This window comes from Malaya genurostris, chromosome 2, assembly GCF_030247185.1.
Source record: "Malaya genurostris strain Urasoe2022 chromosome 2, Malgen_1.1, whole genome shotgun sequence".
Classification (NCBI taxonomy): domain Eukaryota; kingdom Metazoa; phylum Arthropoda; class Insecta; order Diptera; family Culicidae; genus Malaya; species Malaya genurostris.
This window is the reverse complement of record NC_080571.1, coordinates 284442472-284466605: the sequence shown is the minus strand read 5'-3', so window position 1 is coordinate 284466605 and position 24134 is coordinate 284442472. Positions and strand designations below refer to the sequence as shown.

Here is a 24134-nt window from a genome sequence, read left to right as displayed (position 1 = left end):
ATTATTCTATGCTTATAATAAAATGTTTGGACTCAGGTGCGCTGGAAAACAGGTTATTAACCTTACTTTCGCGTTTCGTCTTAGACTTATCTATGCATTAGCAGTTCATGTTGCTACACTCCTGGTGCCACCTTGCGGTTCAGCATAAAACGCTAAACATATTGCTATTTTCGATGCACTTATTTGCACTGAAGTGCAATGTCTTTTGTGACTGTCGAAAGCACGAAAAAAACTTACGGCTTTTCGGTCGACAACTGATTGTAGTCATTCAGGGTTTTTGTTACCTTATGGGTTTGTGCTAAGAGCACATGACTATTTTACTTATTTTTACGTTTTAGTGCATTAGCAGTTTATGTTGGAACACAGCTAAGGCCACTTCGCGGTTCAACATAAACCGCTTAATTAAAGTTGAATTTCGATCGGCAGTTGTGAAATTTGTGCGTCGCGTCAATTTTTAATGTTAAAAAGGACGCATCTTTTCTATTATGGTTACACACTAAAATTTTATTGCTAAATCTCAGCATAAACAACCTGCCAAGAATTTCACCACCGCCCACTTGTACGCGGCGGGCAGATTTCCTCCCAGACGGCTGGCTATGTCTGCCAGCCATTTTTGCCGGAATTCTGCCAGAATTCCGGCAAAAGTTTGGCAACAATGCAACAACCGTTTCCGGCAGAGAATTTCGCCTAGCGGTTATTAACGGTTCTTTTCTGTCGGATTTTTGCCATACATGATTGGTAGAACCGTTTTGAATCGGTTCTACATTTTAAGCGTCTTGGTTTTATTTTTTCAATAAAAGATACATATGAAAGGCAATAAGTTATTGCCCTTTGTATATACTAATCATGGAAAACGTTATTGCCAATAACATTACTTTCTCACTACCAAACATACCCATATTTCAATCTCATTTACCTCGTCTCAAGATTCGTTTTTTGTACGTACATGCGGTATTGACGAATATCAAATGAAGTCGAATAAAAAAAAAGAAAAAAGAAAAAGGAGGGAAATAAACAAGACACGTACGGCGAGATAATGACGCAATTTCGCCTGGACAATTTTGACAGCAGCCATAATGCAGCCAGCCTTCTGACGGTTGCCAGAATTCCTCACAAGCGGGCGAGTTCTCGATAATGGTCTTGGCAAAATGTATTATTACCAGGGTTTAGAATATTCATTCACAGGTGCATTCACCATTCACATATAGTTTCCTTTGCATTGTGAGCGAACAAAGAAGATGCCTTACCAACCAAAAAGAACCACATAAACGAAAAGTTTGTGGAAGCAATTATATTCCACACATACACATATGGTACAGTGTGCTAGTATTAGAGTATTCATGGAACACAGAAGCCGTGAATATAATATTCTCTCTCGTGGTCTGAACGTCCTTTTTCCCATGAAATAATTCATAGTGAGCAACTATCTTCACCAAGCTGGATAGTGCTAAAGGTTAAATATTCAGTTTTCGCCAATAGATTGATGACTGGGTCCTAACTGTCGAATGTTTCTGCGAACTCCAATCGCTAGCTGCCGTTAGTATTGACTTTATGCCATGAAAACTGTTGCATATCACTTATTTTATTCGGGCCAAGTTAATAGAGGGTAAGCATCATTAGTTATACTTGAATATTAAAAAAACAGAACTTGCAGTAGCGCAGGATTAGCGATGGTGACCTGCCGATCTAGGCAAATATTGCGAACATTTCTTCTGTGATGAGAAACACCTGCATTACATGTGGAAAAATGTGATTTTTACAGAAAATGGAGTTTTAAACTTCATCTTATAAACACAAACCACTCGTGATTGTTTTCTGTAACGGCCGAGTTCGGAACAGACTCGTAAATTGGAATAGCTCCTAAAACCAACATCACTTTTTACGTAGGACTACGTGTTTCTTTACTATGCTCACCTGGGTGAATTTTCAAAATTTCACGACACGAAAGTGTAACGAAATTACTCCAGATTTGATTTCTTAACAACTGTTTCCCTGATTGAGTATTTCCTCTAATTCTTTCACTAAAATGATTGTATCATCTTACTGATAGTCGTTTGCATTGGAGAACAAGAAAACGAACAGTGTACAACAATTGAGAAAATTATACAGAATCAGCCGTTTCAATGGCTCTAAATGTTATCTAAAGAAAATAAGATTGTTTCTTTGCAAATCGAAGGTAATAATCATCAGTTAAATGCAAATCTTGAATAATTTGATTAGCTTTGTGCACTTTTCGCTATGTGAAATTTACATGAAACGAACGTTAGCTACGCGTTCGAGAAAAATGTTCCGAATAGTGTTTAATATCGTAGAGAAATCTACAGTTCGGTCGTTCTGAATGCCAGAAATGAAACCCTGTAGCCTTTTGATAGTTTCTTTTACTGAAATATACAAACCCGAAACGACATAATCGACATCAAAACTCTTTTTGTCGCTACCGTTGGGGCCGCCCCTCTGTGAAAAAGCTACAAACGGAATCCACTGTCCTAACCGATAGCGTTAAAAGTTCTATCAAACCTCAAACAAACGTTAAACGTTCTATTTTACTCTTCTAGAAAATCAAACCGAATACTGACAAGAATTGAACTTTTTAAAGTCGAGATCAAAAAAACATTTGAAGTTCATCATTTCATTAGCTAATACCAAACAATGATTGAAAAAACACACAACAAAAAAATCGTGCAGTGGCTGGGGTTCCAGTTTGACGAACTTTATCTTGGTGCGTCTCTTATTAAAAAACAACTATTCATTGAATAGAAATAGGACAGTTTGTTCGGACCTTATCTAACAAACTCTACAAATCCTGTTTACCCTGTAACAGATCGGCTGAAAAGTTCGTATCGTCTCTATGAGAGGGCGCCACTAGAATTAAATCCATACCATTTTCAGTTAGTACCAACCTTCAAAAGATACGTGTATAAATTTGACAGCTGTCTGATAATTAGTTTGTGAGATATTGCATTTTGAGTGAAGCTACTTTTGTTATTGTGAAAAAAATGGAAAAAATAGGAATTTTGTGTGTTGATGAAACACTACTTTTTTATGAAAAAAAGTGCCGCCGATACCAAAAAATGGCTTGATGAGTGTTATCCAGACTCTGCACCGGGCGAAGCAACAATTCGTAAGTGGTTTGCAAAATTTCGTACTGGTCATATGAGCACCGAAGATGATGAACGCAGTGGACGTCCAAAAGAGGCTGTTACCGATGAAAACGTGAAAAAAATTCACAAAATGATTTTCAATGACCGTAAACTGAAGTTGATCGAGATAGCTGACACCCTAAAGATATCAAAGGAACGTGTTGGACATATTATTCGCAAATATTTGGATATGAGAAAGCTTTGTGCAAAATGGGTGCCGCGTGAGCTCACAATCGATCAAAAACAACAACGAATTGATGATGCTGAAATTGAACGAATTGAGCTTCGAATTGCTCCCTCATCCACCGTATTCTCCAGATTTGACCCCCAGTGACTTTTTCCTGTTCTCAGACCTCAAAAGAATGCTCGCTGGTAAAAAATTTAGAAGCAATGAAGAGGTAATCGCTGAAACTGAGGCCTATTTTGAGGCAAAGGACAAATCGTACTACAAAAATGGTATCGAAAAGTTGGAAGATCGCTGTTGGAAATCGCTCTGTTGATGTTGAGTAAAAGAACTGCTCATTTAGCTTTGAATCGCTTTTTAGCTGCAAATTTTATTTAACGTTTAATATTTCAGTGTGATTGTGGTATATAATTAATTTCACTTACAGTTTTAGTTCTTCTTAAATTTCACCTACAACAATTCAACAATATTTCCCTGTTTCGATAGATCTAATGAATTCGACGAGATCAGATCTGATATGAGTTTTATAAATTCTTCTTATTTTACTCTTCTTCCCCTACTTATCTCTTATCATCTATAGATATAATGAGTTATAGATCGGCGCGCTTATGGGCAGCCGGTATCCACATATTACCGTACAGTAGAGCTGTGTTGACTGCGTCAACATACCCCTACCCGTGAGGCTAGTGTGCACTAGTCTTACTAACTCCAAGCACGTCCAACACTGCCAATTTGACTACTGGTCGACGAAGTACGCCAGTAGAAGTCTGCACATCCGCCATTCTTACACGTCCATCCGGTCCGCACAAAACTTTAACCACACGCCCTCTTAGCCATCCATTACGTACATTGTCGTCCACTACAATCACCAACTCACCCTCCTTGACCGGTCTTGTTTCATCGAACCACTTCGTTCGTCGGGTTATGACTGGCAGGTACTCTCGTATCCAACGCTTCCAAAATACATCCGTCATATGTTGTACGTGGCTCCAATTGTTACGCAAAGCTAGTTTGTCGTCAATCGGGAGAATCGAAGGAACAGAGATTCCATTAGAGCTCAGCAGCAAAAAGTGGTTTGGCGTCAAAGCTTCCTTTTCCGCGGCCTCCAGTGGTACGAATGTTAAAGGACGAGAGTTTACAATGAATCAACAATCGCTATAATCGCTGTATAGCCTCTGATGGCAATTATGTTGAATAATAAAAACGAATTTTGGCAAAAAAATGTGTGTTTCTATTAAACGATACGAACTTTTCAGCCGAACTGTTAGTTCCGGAACCGGACATAGTATCCATAACACATTTAGGAATCCAAATGGCAAAAAAATGTGTGTTTCTATTAAACGATACGAACTTTTCAGCCGAACTGTTAGTTCCGGAACCGGACATAGTATCCATAACACATTTAGGAATCCCGTATGGAACCGTAAGACTTTTCCTTTGAACCTATAAGTTTTTGAAAATCGATTTGGCCATCTTGAAGGAAAGTGAGTGAGACCCTTTTGAAGTTTTTAATCACCATTTCCAATTCTTCCGAAACCGGATTCAGATGTCCGGTGTAGCTGAAGTTGGTTTGTTTGCCAGCAACAAATATGACCTAAAAATTGGAACAGTTTTGAACCTAGTTAAACCTAGACTTATTATCACCTGCTCTATTTGGATTAAATCAATTAAACGAAATCTAACAAACTTCTGCATATGTAAGTCAAGCTAAACAGCGTGAATCAGCAGCATAAACATGTAGTAGGATTATTACTTTTATTATTATTATTGACATCATTACACCATCGGCACGGTATTACTGCACTACCGGATGTGAAAATTTCATATTTTTTCAAATAAATTTGAATTCATTGACATTCGTTCATTCTTTCGGTCGTACTGATCATGAAATAGCTATAATTTTTACCAACAGCAGCACCGTCTTTTACCAATATTACACACTAGCAGAAGACATCCGTAACCGTTTCGTTTTCTTCATAGCGTGTACGAAATAGAACAAAGCACACATCGTTTGTTTTACGTTTCCTTCTTTTTTCGGTGTTGTACGTACTGTCGTTCTATATGGCGATTTGAAAACTTTGACACTCATCGCCCTGTAACTGCGGAACCGAAAGTCGGATCCGGATGAAATTTCACAGTAGCTTTGAAGATAATATGAGCTTTAATTCAAATCAAGATATGTGAAAATCGGTTCAAGCATCGCAGAGAAATCGAAGTGAGTTTTATTTTTTAAGTTTTTCGGCACCACTTTCGGTGCTTTCGGAACAGGAACAGGGGGGACCAGTAGTGTCGAATTATTCTTTTATGCCCACAAACTAACAAGCTCTGCAAACTAGAAGAATATGTCAGACAGTTTTATGGGATTTGTACCTGTTTTTGACCATCGTTCGTGAAAAAAATACTAATGAAATTGGTAATTTGTCACTTATCACACTTTAGTTCCGGAACCGGAAGTCGGATTTGGATAAAATGTATTTCTAAGACATGTATGGTTAGTGCATGTTTTTCCCGTTGTTTTGGTGCATAACATCCTATATCTCCGGAACCGGAAGTCGGATCGGGATGAAATTTAATAATAGGCTATGGGACCATGAGACCTTTCATTTGAATCTTACCGGATCGATTTTATATTTGACACCTCACACTTCGCAAAATTTTCAAGTTAAAACAACAAGCTTTCGATTTATGTTAGACACTTCCAAGGAATTGCAGTAATGATTTCGTAATAATCAAAAGAGAAAGTAAACAAAGAGGGACCTTTTACCGTGGAACTGTCGATATCATGTCAAATGTATGGTTGAGCACTGGTGCTACCTTCGCGCGCTTATATGTATGAGCTTCTATGTGGACTCGACAGGGGGCGCTCGTAAAAGAAGTATGTCACCTATGAATTGTTCATAAAATGTGAGAGCTCAATATCTTGATGTGATGTCTTTAATATTAGTAAGAATCACTAATTGTTTTTTGTTGCAACGGCCTGACGATTCAATGCATAGGGCACTGGTCTTACAAGCAAGTTGCGCTATGTTCGAGCCCCGACCTGGAAGGATTCGTAGTGCCAGTAGGATCGTAGCCTCAGCCATCCAATGGTTCTGTACACTCTGAATCGGCAGCGAAGTCTGTTGAAACAGAAGGTAAAATTCCACTACAGGAATGTAATACCAAGGCTTTTTTTGTTGCAAACAGGTCGGAAAAACTGTCGTAACTAGATTTGGGTACTGAATGTAGATCACGCTATTAGTTTTGTTGAGTTGAAGAAAATGTACTGGTCTTATATCAAGATGCATTTGATCCCTAAGCATTCGACTAAAAAGCTTCAGCAACACAAAGACAGCTTCGGAACAGAATACTGATAACACGGAAATAGTTAAAGACAATCTGTTTTATTCGGCCTTAAATAAGTTACGAGAAAATGAAACTTAAATAACAACAAAAAGAAAATTTTACAATGCAAAAAGCTGTTCAATGACCTTAAAATTTAACCCAACCTTTTCACACAGTTCACAGAATTCGTAGAAGTGAATTTCTTATGTTCACTAGAAATAGTATCTGTTGATTTTGTGTAATTTTTTTCGTAAATATGTTATACTTCGTTTCTCAAATATTCTATTCATTTATTTCAATTATTTGAAAAATAAACACGATAACATAACGAGGCCTTTCATCAGTTTTGTGTTGGGTTTTACGTACTCTGTGTTGTGTTCTGTATACTTTTGCCATGATTATCGAACCTAAATTTTTTTCCGTAGAAAATAGTAGTGAATGTTGAGGAAAGGTACGATCGTTTTCGGAAAAGAATGTCGTTTCTTCTTAACAATTCGCGGTCACTATCGCTTGACTTAACCAGTTTCCAGTCTCACATCTGCTCTCTGTAGACATTTTAGTCCGCTCGCTTGTGCAGCCTATGCATCCAAATCAACCACGAACAACACTTCGCGGTTCTTCAACCCAGCCTCCACCAGCGTGGGAAGCGGCCCGCTCGAGCTACCTTCGTTGGCACCGCACTGTAGGACCCGCTTCGGAAAGTTGGCGGTAACTTCAAACGAATCGGGTGCGTCCGGGTGGCAGAAGATAAAGTTGTGAATGTCCTACAATGGAAATGTGATATTGAAACAAATGCAGGCATTTACTAAAGAACAGCATTCACTTGCCTTCAGGGTGTTGGACGAATGAAATCTTCGCTCTAACCTCAATCCGCTGGGCAGTTTGAAAACTATGCTGATCGTATCGGGAGCTCCCGTTTCCGGTTCGGAAGGCACTTGGGAAGCCAAATCCATCTTAAGCCTCTCGATATTATCCAATCTTTGCTGTTCGGCCAATCGTTCCGCCTCGATTGCCTGCTGTACGCGCTTGGCTGCCTCAAGCTCTTCTTGCTTTCGACGCTGCTTTTCCTGGTCAGCACGTAACGACATCTGGTAGGCTTCGTCCTGCTGTTGGCGCAGTGTTTGCGTAAGATCTCTCTCCAGTCGGTCCTGGCGGGCCTGATTGAGCCAGATTTCGTTATCGTTGACGACGGTTTCCATACGCCGTATCAGCTCCTCGGCGGTACATCGGCCTTCCATACGACCCATGATAACCATCTTGTTTGCTCTTAGGGCAATCATAACCAGCACCGGGTAGGACCGGGCATTGATGGAGTGCGACACGCGGTAACCTTCCGGAGACGCTATATCACACGCCCAGAACAACATCCGACGATTGACGTACTCCACGACTTGGGCATTTGACAGGGTATCACGACAAAAGCTGGTCGCTTCAGCGCTGGATTCGGAATGCAGATAGACTAGAAGAAACTTGAGCTCACGTTTGGCATCGTTTAATGCTTGAGCATATGTGCCCTGGTAAAAGACCGGATGTTCCGGAAATTTTTCATTGTAGTTTTGAATAAATTTCAAAACGTCACCTAACGGATCGGTCACAACTGCAAAGCAAATGAAAAAAGGTCAGTATCGCGAATCAGTTTTTTGTTTGTCTCAATGAAAGCAAACTCACTTCGTTCCCGATTTTTGAAAAGATTCAAAAACGCGGTTACAATCGATGACACCGTACTGTAGCAGAAGTTGAACACATAGTTGACTACGAATCCAATCACTCCGCCGATGCCGGTCGGAACCGGTACATTCGTACCGCCCTGTGCCGAAAATACATGCTGCAGGAAGCGATCGTTCACGACTTGAGGGGCCCGCGACTCGGTTGCATAGGCCGATGGACGCCCCTCGCGGATGTTCAAATGCTCTTGAAATGCCACCTCCAGGTCCCACTGATGCCGGATTAAAATGTCCCGACACACGTTGATGTCGTCCAGGCCGGTTATGTCTTGAAATTGCAGCACTTTCTCCGTCTGCTCGTTCGACATGCCTTCGTTGTCCATGGTGGTCTGTTTTTGTTGGATTTTTCTCTTAGTACGCTTTCCGTTTTGAGAATTGTGTCGGTGCGAAGCTCCTGAAATGTTCGATGGTCTCGGTTTGTTAATCAGTCCTGTTTAAACTTTCAGTGAACCGCTAGAAAAATCTTGATTTGAATGTTTTGCCTTGTATTCCACGTAAGACAGTGGATTACAGGAATTGATCAAGTAATGGAAGTAATTTTTTAACAAAACTAAATACCTATATTTTGAAAGTAATCATAATTGAAAATTTTTAATAATTTACTTTCCAGTGAACATGTCCAGGACTAACAGATAATTGTAGTTAATGAGTTCATGAGGTTAACTTTTGCAAAATTTTACGTGAACAAAAACAATGAGCCAGTACTATTGGAAGTACATTTCGACTTCATTACTTACCAGCACCGAATTTCTTCGATCTTCAGTGCACGTTTCAAGCTGTGCCGTTTCCTAAACTGGGAAGACTATTGGGAAAAACTGGGCAAAATTTTCATACAGCAGACAACGGCGGCAAAGTCACACCAATGAACCAAGTACTCTTCGGGCTAATCCTTATCCTCAACCACAGGAGGGCTGGATAATTTTTGCAAAACTGCTCCTTTCTCTTTTGCTTTCGGTATTGGGGATCCAAATTATGTAATTAGAACTAACTTATATTAACGCATTCAATGTTTATTCTAAGGTACAACACATCTGTTAGTGAATCACGCACCAAGAGGTACAACTTTTGGCCAAAATCCACCGAAATTTCGTCTTCAAAAAGATTCACGCGTTAAACAAAAGTCAAGTTCTTTCTGCTGGATGATGGTGTTGAAAATTTATCAGTCTTCTCACTCTGTTTCTATTTTTTCTTTCCTATTTTTGACAAGAAATGCTGTCAAAGTTTCGATGTTTTCAACCTTACACGAACGACAGCGCAACCTAAAAGTGAAATTTGATAACTTCATTTGTTAGGGGTTGGCACATAGAGAGCGCACGTTTGCGATGATTTCAATTTCAAACACTATTCTCCAACTGGCAATCTATCTTAAGTTTACCTTGTTAATTGCACGAATGCTAGAGATTTTCGGGTCGATTGTCGGTTTACCTAAAGTACAGCAGATAGTGTTTTGGGACATCAAGTGGAAGTAATTTTCAGGATTTAAGAGTAGCGATGGCGTATCAAAACATCGCAGTGTTTGGGGTTTAAAACGCGAGGGGTCCAACGCTTTTTCAAGTTCCAGTCTTTAAGTCAAAAGCTTGAAACTTTCGTTTAAATCAGAACATAATTCTGACAAAATCTTGCTTCAATGGTTATGTCACCAGCATGGATTTCCAATAGAAGTCCAAAGTCGGAAATAACAAAAAATTGAACTCGTATCGATATCTCTAAAGATGCCGAACGGATTGGCGCATACTTAGGGCATATTCAGTAGTGTTCTAGTTCTAGATGCATAATTTATGTGTTTTAAAATTTAAATCTGGATTTTATAACAAGAAAAACTGGCAGTCCCAGCAGTGTTTTTTTTCGTGTTTCAAATATACAAAAAATAGAATGGCATCGTAGACCAGTTTTAAATTTGACAGTGTAGTGTACGATTTAATTAATACCTAGAAATGTTAGGATTAAATTAAGAGTATAAAAACATCGAAAGATTAAAATAAACTAATAAAACAACTGGCAACTGTGTAGAGCGCAGTTGATCAGTTCTTATGAGTACCCCACAAACTACAGTTGTGTGTCTTAACTAAGTCTACCGAAATCCAAGCTAACCTATTCTTAACGCTTGATAAGGAGCACGAGACTTTAATAAGGATTCTCCAGATAATTTCCTTCGGACTATTCATACAACGATTAAATTATCTGGATATTATAACTGGCGACGAGGAAATTCGGCGGCGTGAGTTGTTCTTAGAAACCCTGGTTGGAACTCTCTATACAGCTAGTGGAACTCTCTTTCTCGCTGTGAGGCAAGCATAGTGTGCTCTGCAAGTAAGCAAATTATTTTCTAAACTAATAAACTGGTGAATAGAATTGAAAGGGAAATATCCCAATTGTGAATATAATTGAACCTCATATATATTTGTTTCCTCGATTGGAAAAACCGACGCTTTCTTTGTGTAGCAAAGCCATTTTGTTTTATGTATACGCTAGTGCTCCCATTGTTTAGGAAAGCCATTTTGGTTTCCTTATATTAATCGTTTTCTTTATCTTTTTGGAGTAGAACGGCAGTGCGACCAGAAGACAACATTTTCGCTGAAGTTGGCGGCAAACAAAAATCGAATACAGAAATCAAGTTTCGCTAAGGTTGACGAACAATAAAAATCGGATAATATTTTCCAGCCTTTTGGTGGGCCTGTATACCGATAGCGTTTCGGTGAGCCGGTAGGAATATTTTCTGCGGTGAGTCAAAGTTTTCTTTCTAATTTTGGAAAATTTCAATAACTAGTACTGTTACTAATATTTATACAATTATTATAAAATTATACAACATGGCGAACGTTTTCGTTAATATTGAGCCGTATCACACAGGTACTTGCTTCAGAAGTTGGGCCGAAAGGTTGAAATATTTTTTTATTGCTAACAAAATAGAAAATGGCAAAGATAAAATAGCTTACCTCATAACAATTGGAGGCTCAGTAATTTTCTCACAATTAAAATTAATGTATTCTGTAGAATATTTTGACAATGTTCCGTATGATGAACTAATTTCAAATTTGATTGCTAGTTTTGATAAATGTGAATTGGATATGATTCAGCGTCTAAGATTCAATACTCGTAACCAACAACCAAATGAGTCTTACGAAGATTATTTGTTATCTCTCCGGTATCAGGCAGAGCTTTGTGGATTCGGTGTTCGCAAAGACCAAGCAATATTAGACAGGATTGTGGCAGGTGTGCTAGATGATGATTTACGGAGCAGTTTGCTAAATGAGTATAAATTAACACTCGTTTTAGCTGAAAAAATTCTTTTGACATGGGAAAAGTCTAAAAATAACTCCAAATCGTTTTCTGTTAATAGCGACGAGATTTTTGCAAAAAATTCTAACCTTGATAGCAATAAGGGAAGCATATCTGACCTCGAGTATATGAAACCAGAGGACTTAACTTTAAAATTAGATGTTTCGGATAAACGTTCAGATATGCATGTTACTTCTTCAAGCTATATTGGGAGTCCTCCTTTGATAAATGTCAAAATTAATGGTATACAAAAGCAAAAGAAAATACACTGTGGATCTTCTGTAATGGCAATGAATAAAGATCTATACATTTCGCATTTAAATGAAACTTCACATAAACTTGGCAAACAAATTGTTGCAATAAATGATTCTCACCTCACATTATTAGGGAAGTTTTGGGTTTTAGAGAAATTTTATGACAAAGCAAAATTAAAAATGTTTGTGATAAACTGCGGAAACATTTTCTATCTAATTGGTAGAACAAAGTTTTATGCTTCCATATCAAACTGGATAATTTTATTTAGAAAAACTGTTCAAGTAAACAGCTGTAATAGAAGTTCAGTTATTGGTAAATTGTCATGGAATACTGTTACCATAGAATACGATATTATACACATTTTAAATTTTAACAGTGATTTCTCGATGGAATACAAGATCAAAGTAATAAAGCACAATTTTTTTGTTTATTGGTACAGTACAAATGCAGCGAACGAATTTTTGTTTGATAACTATGGTATTTGTAATAACATGAGAAATTTAACTGAACAAAACATTTCTTCTGAATGGAAAGAAAGAACTAGGCTTTTTATCTGTGTGAGTTTAGGATTTGTTTACTTGAGTTGTTACATTTATTTGTTATTGCCGGATAGTTCATTTAAGTGGATGGAGGTTGTATGGTGGAATCGATATAGTAATGAAGATCTAGGATATTTGTTTGACTATACGGGTTGGTTTGTTTTATTCAACGTTTTAATCCCTGACGATGATCCTCTTTACGATTCATTTTCTCTAACTAATTTTGTGGAGGAACGAGATATGAAAGTCTTTGAATGTACTATTTATAATCCTGCTGTTAATGGCTGGGTGGAGAAGCTAATTCAAAAGCCATTTCCGGTAGATTCTGGAACAGTTTCGGGCAATTTGACTACGAATAACAAGTTAAGGTACAAAAATCATAAACTCCTTAGATGGATAAAAACAACTGTTCTTAAAAGTATTTTTGTAAATATATTTCAGATACAAATTGAAAATGTTTTTGTTCTCGCACATCGCACTCAGCTCAAGACCTTTAGAAATCCGAACTTAATGGTTCGGTCGAATGTTCTGATCAATGTCAGCCATAAACGGGATAATACAGAAGATTTAAATTCGAATCCAGCTGAGAAGAATCAGTTAAGGACGCAAAGCTACGATATTCTCAAATTCAGTGAACCCATGGATACGTTTTCATTGAGTTATCTGAAGGAAGAATTTCGGGATTTCCCAGAGGAAACATGGAAAGGAAAACACAAAGGAATAAAAAAGCCGACAAGACGGCTATCGAGTGTCTACGAGGATCGAAAAGAATTAAGCAGACAAAATGTTTCAAGGATTTTGAAATGTAATGTTGTAATGAATTGGTTTGAAGGAATTACTTCCTTTCGAAATATGTAAAAAAAATATTATGTTATTATTAGAATCTTTATTGAATAGTTTCCTTTCTTAAGTGGGAAGGACTGTAGTGTACGATTTAATTAATACCTAGAAATGTAAGGATTAAATTAAGAGTATAAAAACATCGAAAGATTAAAATAAACTAATAAAACAACTGGCAACTCTGTAGAGCGCAGTTGATCAGTTTAGAGGCGTGCAAAACAGCTCATTTTGGTGAACAGCTCCGAACCGATCAGCTCACCAAAGTGAATCGATTCGATGTATCAGCTCATCAGCTCTTTTAGTTTGAACTTAAGGTTCATTTTGTGCGCCGCTTTTCTTATGCACCGGTTTTCTTTCATATGCACGATCGAAATTGAATCATTGATTTGCAATGATGCAATGATTGCAATGCGAATTAATTTATCTTTAATTGATGTCGACTAAATTGAATCTCTTAAAGAGCCGAAGATCCGATCAGCTCGTAGCGTGTTCCCTTCGTCATAATGCAGTGAACTGGGTAGCAAATGAGTGAGCTGGTGAGCTGCGGTTCTTTTGAAAAGAGCTGTGAGCTGTCAGCTCACTTCAATGATTCGATTCACTGGAACAGCTCAGGAGCGAATTGCCCATCTCTAGATCAGTTCTTATGAGTACCCCACAAACTACAGTTGTGTGTCTTAACTAAGTCTACCGAAATCCAAGCTAACCTATTCTTAACGCTTGATAAGGAGCACGAGACTTTAATAAGGATTCTCCAGATAATTTCCTTCGGACTATTCATACAACGATTAAATTATCTGGATATTATAGACAGTAGAACTGGTCGAATAAATAAAACTAGAACGGCTTGCTGGGGATACGTTTGTTCCAGTTTCTGTTCTATTATAGATCTTCCATATAGAACTTCTAGCTGCTGAATTTGTTCTTAGCTTTTAATCACGCAGAAAATTTTATTTTAAATTTTAATATATTACGCTTTTAATTCAAAGGTGTTTTATATTAAATCAGTGCCTATTTTTATTTCCCTTTGATTCAAATACATTAGATATTTACTTCAAAGTAAATAATATTTATCTCTACGCGCACAGAAAAAAAAAGTAAAATGAGCATTAATTTCAAATATTGCGTGCTTTTAATTCAAATATATTTCATTTCCACCTGGAGCGAACTTCATTTGACTTAGAATAAAAAACAATTGTTATTTGGCTCAAAGCAAATTAGTTTTGTTTCTACAATCAGGCTTTCGTTCAAATGTGTGTAGATTCAATGATGGATTTTTTGGAATTAAAAATGCCTTACTCTTCACTATATGGGGCCGGGTGTCAATTAAAAGTTTCAAAAATAGCTGCGTAACCTTTTTGTGTCATAATTTTGAACGTTAATAACTCGGTCATTTGTTGATGGATTGTTATAATTTAACAACCAATCGATACGGAAACTTTTAACTTAAACATATATGGCAACGTCGTTTCAGTATTTCAATAGCATACTATTGAAAAAATGGTTAGAATCGACTTATGTTTTCATCCACCAATCCCTGTTGTACAAAATGACGTCAACTTCTTGTTCGGCATAGGAGGCTTTGCGTCATGCATAAAAACACCGCATCATTCTGCGTAGTATGAAGAGAAATCTATAAATATAGGCTGCACAATATTTCTTTGCCTAGTTGATGTTTGACTGTGAATGAAACAAGTAGCTTGTCCAGTGAGTTGATGACTGGATTGTATATGCGTTCACTTGCTGGATTGTCGCTTTTGCATTATGTGTTGGTGAAATTTCCTGTTGTCTTGTTCGCTTGAGTATATTATATTTCATCTAGCTATTGAAGAACCGAATCAGCGTGGTTACCGATTCTTTTTAAATATCCCATGTATTTAGCAAATTTTTGGTCGATTTTGCCATTAAAAATGCCTTACACTTCGCTTCCCGGGGCTGGGTGTCATTTTAAAACATGCAAAACTAATCACGTAACATTTTTCTGTCATAATTTTGAACGCTTATAATTCAGTCATTTGTTTATGGATTTATTTAATTCAACAACCAATCGATTCGGAAACATTTAACTAAAACTTATGAGACAACGTCATTTGAATATTTCAATTGCATACCATTGAAAAATTGGTTGGAATTGAGTATTTTATTTTGGTTCTCTAGTAACTATCAAGCCAATTTGAAATTATTTTTCGGATCTAATTTGCAGCGCTTGTTCCTTGATGATTTGTTATTGGATTTCCCTCATTTAAATGATTTCAAAGCTTCAATATTGTAAGCTTAAAAATGTTTTAATTTGTCAACGGATCGGTTTGCATACTTAAATCTCCATTCCCATACGAACAAAAATCTAGAAACGATCCATTTTTAATGTTATTGTGCTCGGTCGTGTCTTGAATACAACCCTCTGATTTTTTGATTCTCTAGAATGAATACAAATGTAAGTTTCCTGTGCATACATAATTCATAGCCTACCTATTCTATAAAAGCACTCACTATGGTATCGCACAATTTGTACGATTTCAAATGTTTGATTCAATGAAAATATGTTAGATTCAATAATCTCTGGCATTTGATTCAAGGACGAAAAATTTTAATCTACATCCAAGAATTTGAAGCTTAAACCTAGTATATTTGATTCAGTGTAATTTTAGAGCAAAAAATTTTTATTTTGAATTTCTACTGCGATATATTTGTTTTAAATACAGTCAATGTACTGTAAAAAGCATATGAATTTAATAAACTTTTTATTAGGTTCAATAAATTTTCAAAATTTGAATGTATATCTTAATATATTTGAATCTTACTATGTTTACACTATCAGAAAATAACACGTTTTAACGAAAGTAATATAAAGTTAAATCCGAACTGTTCACACTCGGTTTACGTTATACGCATGACATACTGTTTGTTATTGAAATTGATTAGAAACAAGGTGCAAACATGTCTATGTCACAGAAATTAAGCACTTGTGCTGCATTTCCTTTATTATTCAACGATTCAGTGCTCCAACTTTTCTGCTGTTCGATCCGTGATCTGATGCGCAAAAGATAACGTACATTGGCAACATTCAAAAAAATCTGTTTTAATCCACCTAGTGGTGAATTGATGCCTTTCTCATATCAATCATACTATCATATATAATACTGTGGTATTCTTCAAAATAATTTTCTTAGATTCTTAAAAGAATAACCGAAATCGGTTTGTTTGACCGTCTACTGATAGAAACTATCAATTGGAGAAGATTTGAGGTCGATTTAGAATTTTTTTTTACGGTTTTTCGCCCTTTTCAGTGATGGTATAAAATTTTTAACACACTTTACTCTATATTTCCGGATCCGGAAATCGGATCCGAATGAAATTCAAGAATTACGTATAGGACCACAGGATCTTTTATTTGAACCTAAGTTTGTGAAAATCGGTCGCGCCATCTATGAGAAAAGTTAGAACACATTTTACTCCATAACTCATTTCATTTGAATCTAAGTTAGTGAAAATCGGTTAAGCCATCTCTGAGTTTGGTGCACTTATTTTCACGATTTTTAGCACATTTTACCCCATAATTCCGGAACTGGAAGTCTGATCCAAATAATATTCAGGAATTTTAAGTCGGACCGCAAGACGTTTCATTTGAATCAAAGTTTGTGAAAATAGGTTCAGCCATCTCCGAGAAAAGTTAGTGCAAAAAAACATTACATTCACACATACATACACACAGACATTTTGCGTACTCGACGAACTGAGTCGAATGGTATATGTCATTCGGTCCTACGGACCTCGGTTCAAAAGTCGGTTTTCACGGTGATTGCATAACCTTTCTATATGAGAAAGGAAACTTTTCTCGCAGATGGCTGAACCGATTTTCACAAAATTAGATTCAAATGAAAGGTCTTGTGGTCTCATACAAAACTCCTGAATATTGTTTTGATCCGACTTCCGGTTCCGGAGTTATGGGGTAAAATGTGCAATGAAAATATTTTTTCTAACTTTTCTCATAGATGGCGCGACCGATTTTCACAAACTTAGGTTCATATGAAAGGTCATGTGGTCCCATACGTTATTCCTCAATTTCATCCGGAAATATAGGGTAAGGTGTGTCAAAAATTTTATACCATCACTGAAAAGGGCGAAAAACCGTAAGTTTTCTAAATCGACCTCAATCTTCTCCAATTGATAGTTTTTATCAGTAGACGGTCAAACAAACTGATTTCGGTTTTAAGAATCGAAGAAAAGAATACCACAGTATTATAAATGATAGTATGATTGAAATGAGAAAAGCATCATTACACCACTAGGTGGATTAAAACAGGTTTTTGTTATTAAAGCCTATGTCTTCAGATGTTCAAAAGCAATGATGAAACCTTTCGTTTCAACGTCCTAGAGGGAAAGTATATTTCCTTAATTTTTCCTCCACTTCGCATAAAAACAATAACAATAGCAATATTTGAGTGATTTCTTCTATAATGATTACATGGCTACTTTGATTAAAGAACGGGTTTGACGCAAGCTTGTCAATTGACATAGTCAAAAATGACGGAAAGTGCTGAGAGGGTTGTGCTTGACTGACGATTATATAGTGTTATTTGAGGAAAACACGTTTTAATATGACGTTTTTGAATATGAAATAACGCTATGGGAAAACATGTTATTTCGCTTAAAACATGAAATCGGAGTTATAGCATGTTTTAACTCATAGTGTGAACATAGTATAATATGCATTTCCAGACTAAATTTGATTCAAAAAGAGTTTTATTTGATTCAAATTTGAATTCAAAAATAGTTTTATTTCATTCAAACAATTGTTCGAAGTTGACTTAAAAACTTAATATATTAGAATCTAATGTGTTCTATTTCTCTGCGTGTAGCTAAGTGACCGCGTAGATTTTATGTATTATGTTGCAAATATTTACTGAATAGAAGTATAGTCACGAAATGTATGCATTGTCAAAAATAAAAAATTAAATCCTAAAGTCTTACCGAACATAATATTTAAATTTCAAATAATTCAATTATTAATATACTCTTTTCATAATCCAAGTAACAATTCGAATGCCTAATGGTTTTGATTATAATTTATAGGACTTTTGAAATTGATTTTTCAATCACTACCTGTTTTATGAATACTATAATAAGTGTCTCTTTTGACAAGTAATATCATAGTTTTTAAGGGTTCTATGGAACCAACAACATAATCGTTCGAATATGACACATGTAAACCAGATGATGGCTGCATTTTCGAGTTGAAAGCAATTCCATAATTATATTGATTTAAGCTACTTACTGCAATAAATACTGGAAGAACGTGCGTGTGTGACAAATAAGTTCACTCAATTTTCTCGGAGATGGCTCAACCGTTTTCTACAACCTCAGATTCATATGAAAAGTAGTATACTCCCAAACACGGTTCCTGAATTACGTTTGGATCCATCTTCTGATTGCGGAACCACAGGATGATATGTGAAACGAAATGAAAATAATGGAACTCATACATGGCTGAACCGATTTAGATTCAAATGAAAAGTTTTGAGATCCTATAAAACATCTTGCTTTTTAGTCAGATCCAACTTCCGGTTTCAGAGATATAGGGTGATTAGTATACAAATGTCTATTTCTCATAAATTAATCAGGTTTATCGGATTTGCAGATTTGGATAGTTGATAACCAAATAAACTTATTTCAGTTTTAGCGGAATTCAGTTTTCGATTTGGTAGGTACCCAAAAATTTAATTCGCACTACTATTTTTCAAAGACTACACTGATTTTCAAACATTTTGAATCAAATGTAAACTATACAGCTCCTCCCCAAGTAACATTTTTAATATTAATAAATACTTGTAGCTATCTTCAATGCTACATAATAAATCTTGCATTAAAACTTTAAACTCCACGAAAGCCTACTGAAAACCTCTATAAGAGCATGTTCCTGCCAAGTGGACCATTCTTCATAAGGTTTATAAAGCAAAGTGAAGAATCATCATAAAGCTGCGTTAAAACTTCAAATTCAAGAAAATTTTGAAACCAGCTTTACGATCAACATTAAATTTATTTGGATGGAATAAATTCCACTATGAATAAACTGTCGTTTTGGTAATATTTTTCTTGATTATATGTGTGTCATATCTGCTTTGAATGTATTCAGTAACAATTTATTGGATTTTATTTACAAGTTTGAGGCTTTTACCGAACGTAAAAACTTCATGCGCTTTTATTTTTATCGTGAATGTATGGATAAAAATAAGAATTATAACTAATCGCCTTGAAATAAATACGGTTTTTTGCGAAAGTCTCCATGATTTGTGAGAATTATTTTCTGTGATTTATCGTCTTTTTTGTATAAAACTATTTCGTGGCGATAAAACTTGTGCATACGTTTTAAAAATGAATCATAAAAGTCCTGCATACTTCCTCGTTTTTGCATTTCGAAGTTTTTTTGATGTCAATAAAGGCTACGACAAAGAACATCATAATGGCGACCATGAAATTTTCTTTAATGCAAATTACACTTAATCTAAGAAGCAATAAATCAAATAGCCCACAACAGGAGTGTCATAAATGTACTTTAGAACCCTCAAATTTGCTCTGAGTGAAACTGTCATTCAATGAACACGCACACACACAAATCTAGATTTATGAGAGAATTTAACTGACAATAATGTTTTAAAGAAAATTTTCTAAAGCAATATTAAGAGCGTTTGCAAGGTTTTATTCTAGTACAAATTGATTTATTTTTAGTCCAGTTGTTAGTCTAGGTAACAGGTTTTATAGAAGCTTTAAAAACTATGATATTACTTGTCAAAAGCGACACTTATTATAGTTGTTATAAAACAAGTAGTAATTGAACAATCAATTACAAAACTCCTATAAATTATAAACAAAACCATAAGGCATTCGAATTGTTACTTGGGTCAGGTGAATTTATCTGACTTCGACTTTTCGGATTCCGGTTCCAGTATTGAATCGTTTCTCAAAGCTCAATCGTTTTCTCAAAAAAGGCCAGATCGAATTAAAAAAATTCAAATTAAAAGATTTATGGTCCCATACAAAATTAATGAATTTTATCCGATTCTGATTTCTGATTCTGGAATTACAGGGTGATGAGTTTTTGAAATTCAAACCGATATAGAAATGACAATCCCAAAAAGCTTCATAGTTTGACTCAAAACAATAGCAATTTATTCGTCATATTAGTTTATGGCCATACGAATCGTTTTGGGTTATGCTGGTTCCTGAATACCGGCTCTGGAAGTACCGTAAATAATGACGAAAAACTCTAAAGTGGAACTTACTTCGACATCTCATGGAATGTTCAATCGATTATCGAACGTTTAGATTCAAATTCGACTCGATTTGCAGTTTCGACATTACAGGGTGATGAGGGATTAAAATCTCAAACTAAGAGCGAACTAAAACACCGAAGAATGCAAAAAACACAAAATGCGGATCGATAAAAAAAGGTATCTTCTCACTGTTAGGTGGGTTGAGCACGGTTTCCGTCGTTATAACAGCAGTATCCAAGAATTTTCGAATTATTTTTTCTGCGGCATTGCTTCTTAGAGCCGAAGTAAAGATATTGTATCCGATTTTATCACAATTCGTTGATTGAAATTTTATTATGGATTGCAGATCATACTTCCGATGGCAAGTAGAAAAATTTATGTTGATACGTGAAATACAAGAGTTATTCACGATCAAAAACTTATCTTCCTCACAGAGTAAATTTTGAAAAGTCGCGCTTACAAAAATTGAAAACTTACTAACCTAGAAACGATTATTATTGAAAAGATATTTTCTAATGTTTGGTGGATCGAATATATAATTCATTTTTGTACAGGAACAGTCTTTTCAAAAATGAAAAAATGATATTAATAATTATTTGCTATGTAATTATGTGTTCATAAAATACTTATATTCTGTGATAATATAATTTTACTGCAATATTGTTCCATTTAAAATAAATCCTAACATAATATTACCTCAAATATATATTAACAAAGCTATATTGGCTTCAAAGTTTTAATCAATCACAAGAAAATCCATTTCAATGCAAGTTTTTATGTTCTTCTCGACTATTTCGGTGTTATGCTCGTGGAATAACATGCGCAGTCGATAGCTTCCTTTTCCCATTTCGATATATTTATGAAGATAATCCAACTTAAGCACTGATTGATCAATATTGAAGGTACCCTAAAAATTACAAAACGATCAGAATTAAGTAATGTGTTTGTATGTTCCCATGTGAACCTACCTTCTCCTGTCCACAGCGATCTCCATTGGTCATAGCAATGGCGAACATATACCAAGGTCCTGTGTTGTCCGTATGGAATCTGTCACAATGTAGGATCTCCCTGTATTCTTGGGGATTATCGAGACAGACGGTGTCAGTGCCAAGCGGACACTTATATGTGGTAAGAAGCAATTCATCCTCGATGCCATAGTTGTCATTTGCGATGCGATACTCGATATGCATAGTATTGCAGAGACCTTCATCATCCCTGTCGTACGTAACCTTGGTTACTGCTGCATGCAGTTTATCGTAGGAAAGAGCCATGTCTTGACAATTGTCGAACATGGTTATGTTGACACGCTAATGTTGGATACAATTATTGATTCAAGTTAAAAGTTTGACAAAAAAAGCTGTTTACTACTTACTAATCCTCGAACATAGCTGATTAGGCCTAATAACAAGAGCAGCACTGAATATTTTCCTTCCATTTACAACATCCAAGCAAATACTGAAACTATTGGGAAATTGTTTATCACTTTTATACGCTATCTATCGATTGAATAATCGCTCTAAACATAGCCTATGGTAACAGTAATAATATGCTAATGCACAACTAAGTGTTTGGTTCAGCTACTGGAACATGGGATGACAAAATGCTTCGTTTGATGCGAAATTGGCGCAGGAGGTTTGATATGCAATCAGAATCGTTTTATCATTGCATGTAATCAATATTCATGACATGTTTCTTTATGTCTTGAATGAAATTTCATTTCTTCTGAATGAGACATTGAAAACCTAATGTTCTCATCGTAGATATTCATCATGTTTATTCTATTTAATTATAGAGCAATCGCCCCCATGTTCATTTCTCTTTCGAACATGTAAACAATTTCATCGATTACTTAACTTATAATCAACCAATTGCACTGCAATCGGCGCCTATATCTTTCCTGTGACCCTAAATATCATTGTCATAGCAAAATTTGTTTGAACAATATGAAACACTAGTGTTACAGTGAAACAAAAATAATCTAAGTCTAACTCTAATAATGGTTTTTCTATAGATAAAACGAATGGAGGATCTGAGCTGAATGTGGGTACGGAAACCTAAAATTACTTCCCCAGTAAAATTGTTATTGAAGGTGAAGGCTAAATGGCCTGTTGAGGCGAAATATGATACAATACAGTGTATAGCTGATTATGTTAAATGGCTAATGATCGTTAATCAATTCGTAATGAAAGGGGAGGCTGTAACAATAAAATAGCTTTATTATTACAATAGCAATTCCTTCGTCCAAATCCCTCCTGGCTCCATCAAAAAATACTTTCTGGTATATTTTGACATATTGTTTTGTAAAATTCCTGTAAATTCATCAAATTTATCGAGAAAGCCAATCCGACGACACGACCAGGCACTCCGAAGAAAAATCAGCATTAAAACTGTTCGCTAACGATTCACCGCCAGTTATCACAAATCTAGCGACCCCTTGTAAATGATAAAAATAATCTTCTCGAGCAACACTGTTTAAGTTGCTATGGACTAGTTACCAAGGAACCCCAAAACAAATAAACATGTTTTGAAAGCGGTGGAATAGTTCTATTAGTGTTAAACTTTGTCCAAATTAAGCAGAAATGCATTTAAATGAACTCGATTTTCGGAATTTAATCGAAACTATGGATGAAACCAACGAACGAGGACAATGATCTGCTTCCAGCGATTCATCCGTACACTTCAACTGCTAGATTTTCTGGGCAGTAGGATTCGGTGTAATATGCCGGTGTCAAAATTGTTTTGTGTCGGTTGATTGCGCAGCAGTGGAAACAGTATTTCACTTTGTTGGCCACTATTCGAGGATTACTAGTGGAATTCCACGAAGAAATCATTTTACCGTACGTTATGCAAGTACCGCAGAGCACTAACCTCGCTCAGCTCGTTGTCGGTCATTTCCATGTCTTCCTTCTCACACAACGGTTCCAAGTCAAGACCTGAATTTTGAACTTGGCTTTATAAAAGACATAACTCATACTCCTCAATTTTTACATTCCGCTCGAGTCAGGTAAATCCATTAAAATGTTCCGTAATATAATAACCGATCTGAAATTTATTTTGTTTACATTCATCTTGCCTCCGATATGCAGTAACCAAGGTTATGGTGACTGTTATTCAAAATCAATAAATATATCAACTTGTGCTGCCAGTTTAAAAAAAATCACTAGCGTTTTCGATTTGACATTTCCAGTTACTGAGGGGTAGTTAAATTTACGATACAGTTTTGATAGACGAGTGGCAGGTCGTGTCGTCGGCCAATCCTTATTATATGGTCCTTGTTTGCAAAGTTACATTTTGATTAGAGCCCACATATTTTCTTTTTCAACTGGTGTCTAAGTAGGCCAATATATGATGACCCGATTTTTACCTTTTTCGTTGGCAACACGCTCGAATCCAGTACGACGTTGTCCTTTTGATTAACCGACGACGATTAACCATTGATTGTCAGATTGTCTCATAGCCATTTGACAGATTTTGTTTATTTCTTCGGCGTTCAAATTGTCTGGAAATAAAACTTCAAACCCCAATTTTGAGAAGCACTTTTTACAGTCAACTCGTCTGGAATTTGATTCGGAATTCAGTAT

General features: G+C 36.1%; 2 protein-coding genes across 2 annotated transcripts; both read right to left on the bottom strand.

The window, feature by feature from the left end:
- Positions 1-6688: 6688 nt before the first annotated feature.
- On the bottom strand, positions 6689-9548 carry LOC131430385 (FAS-associated factor 2). The gene is made up of 4 exons (XM_058595318.1): positions 9110-9548; positions 8317-8766; positions 7476-8245; positions 6689-7412 (listed from the first exon to the last, which is right to left on the bottom strand). The coding sequence occupies exons 2-4, from the start codon at positions 8693-8695 to the stop codon at positions 7227-7229; spliced, it is 1335 nt and encodes a 444-aa protein (XP_058451301.1). The 5' UTR covers positions 8696-8766; positions 9110-9548; the 3' UTR covers positions 6689-7226.
- Positions 9549-21150: 11602 nt separating this feature from the next.
- Positions 21151-21999, bottom strand: LOC131427114 (uncharacterized). The gene is made up of 3 exons (XM_058590039.1): positions 21926-21999; positions 21522-21860; positions 21151-21460 (listed from the first exon to the last, which is right to left on the bottom strand). The coding sequence occupies exons 1-3, from the start codon at positions 21986-21988 to the stop codon at positions 21290-21292; spliced, it is 573 nt and encodes a 190-aa protein (XP_058446022.1). The 5' UTR covers positions 21989-21999; the 3' UTR covers positions 21151-21289.
- Positions 22000-24134: the final 2135 nt, after the last annotated feature.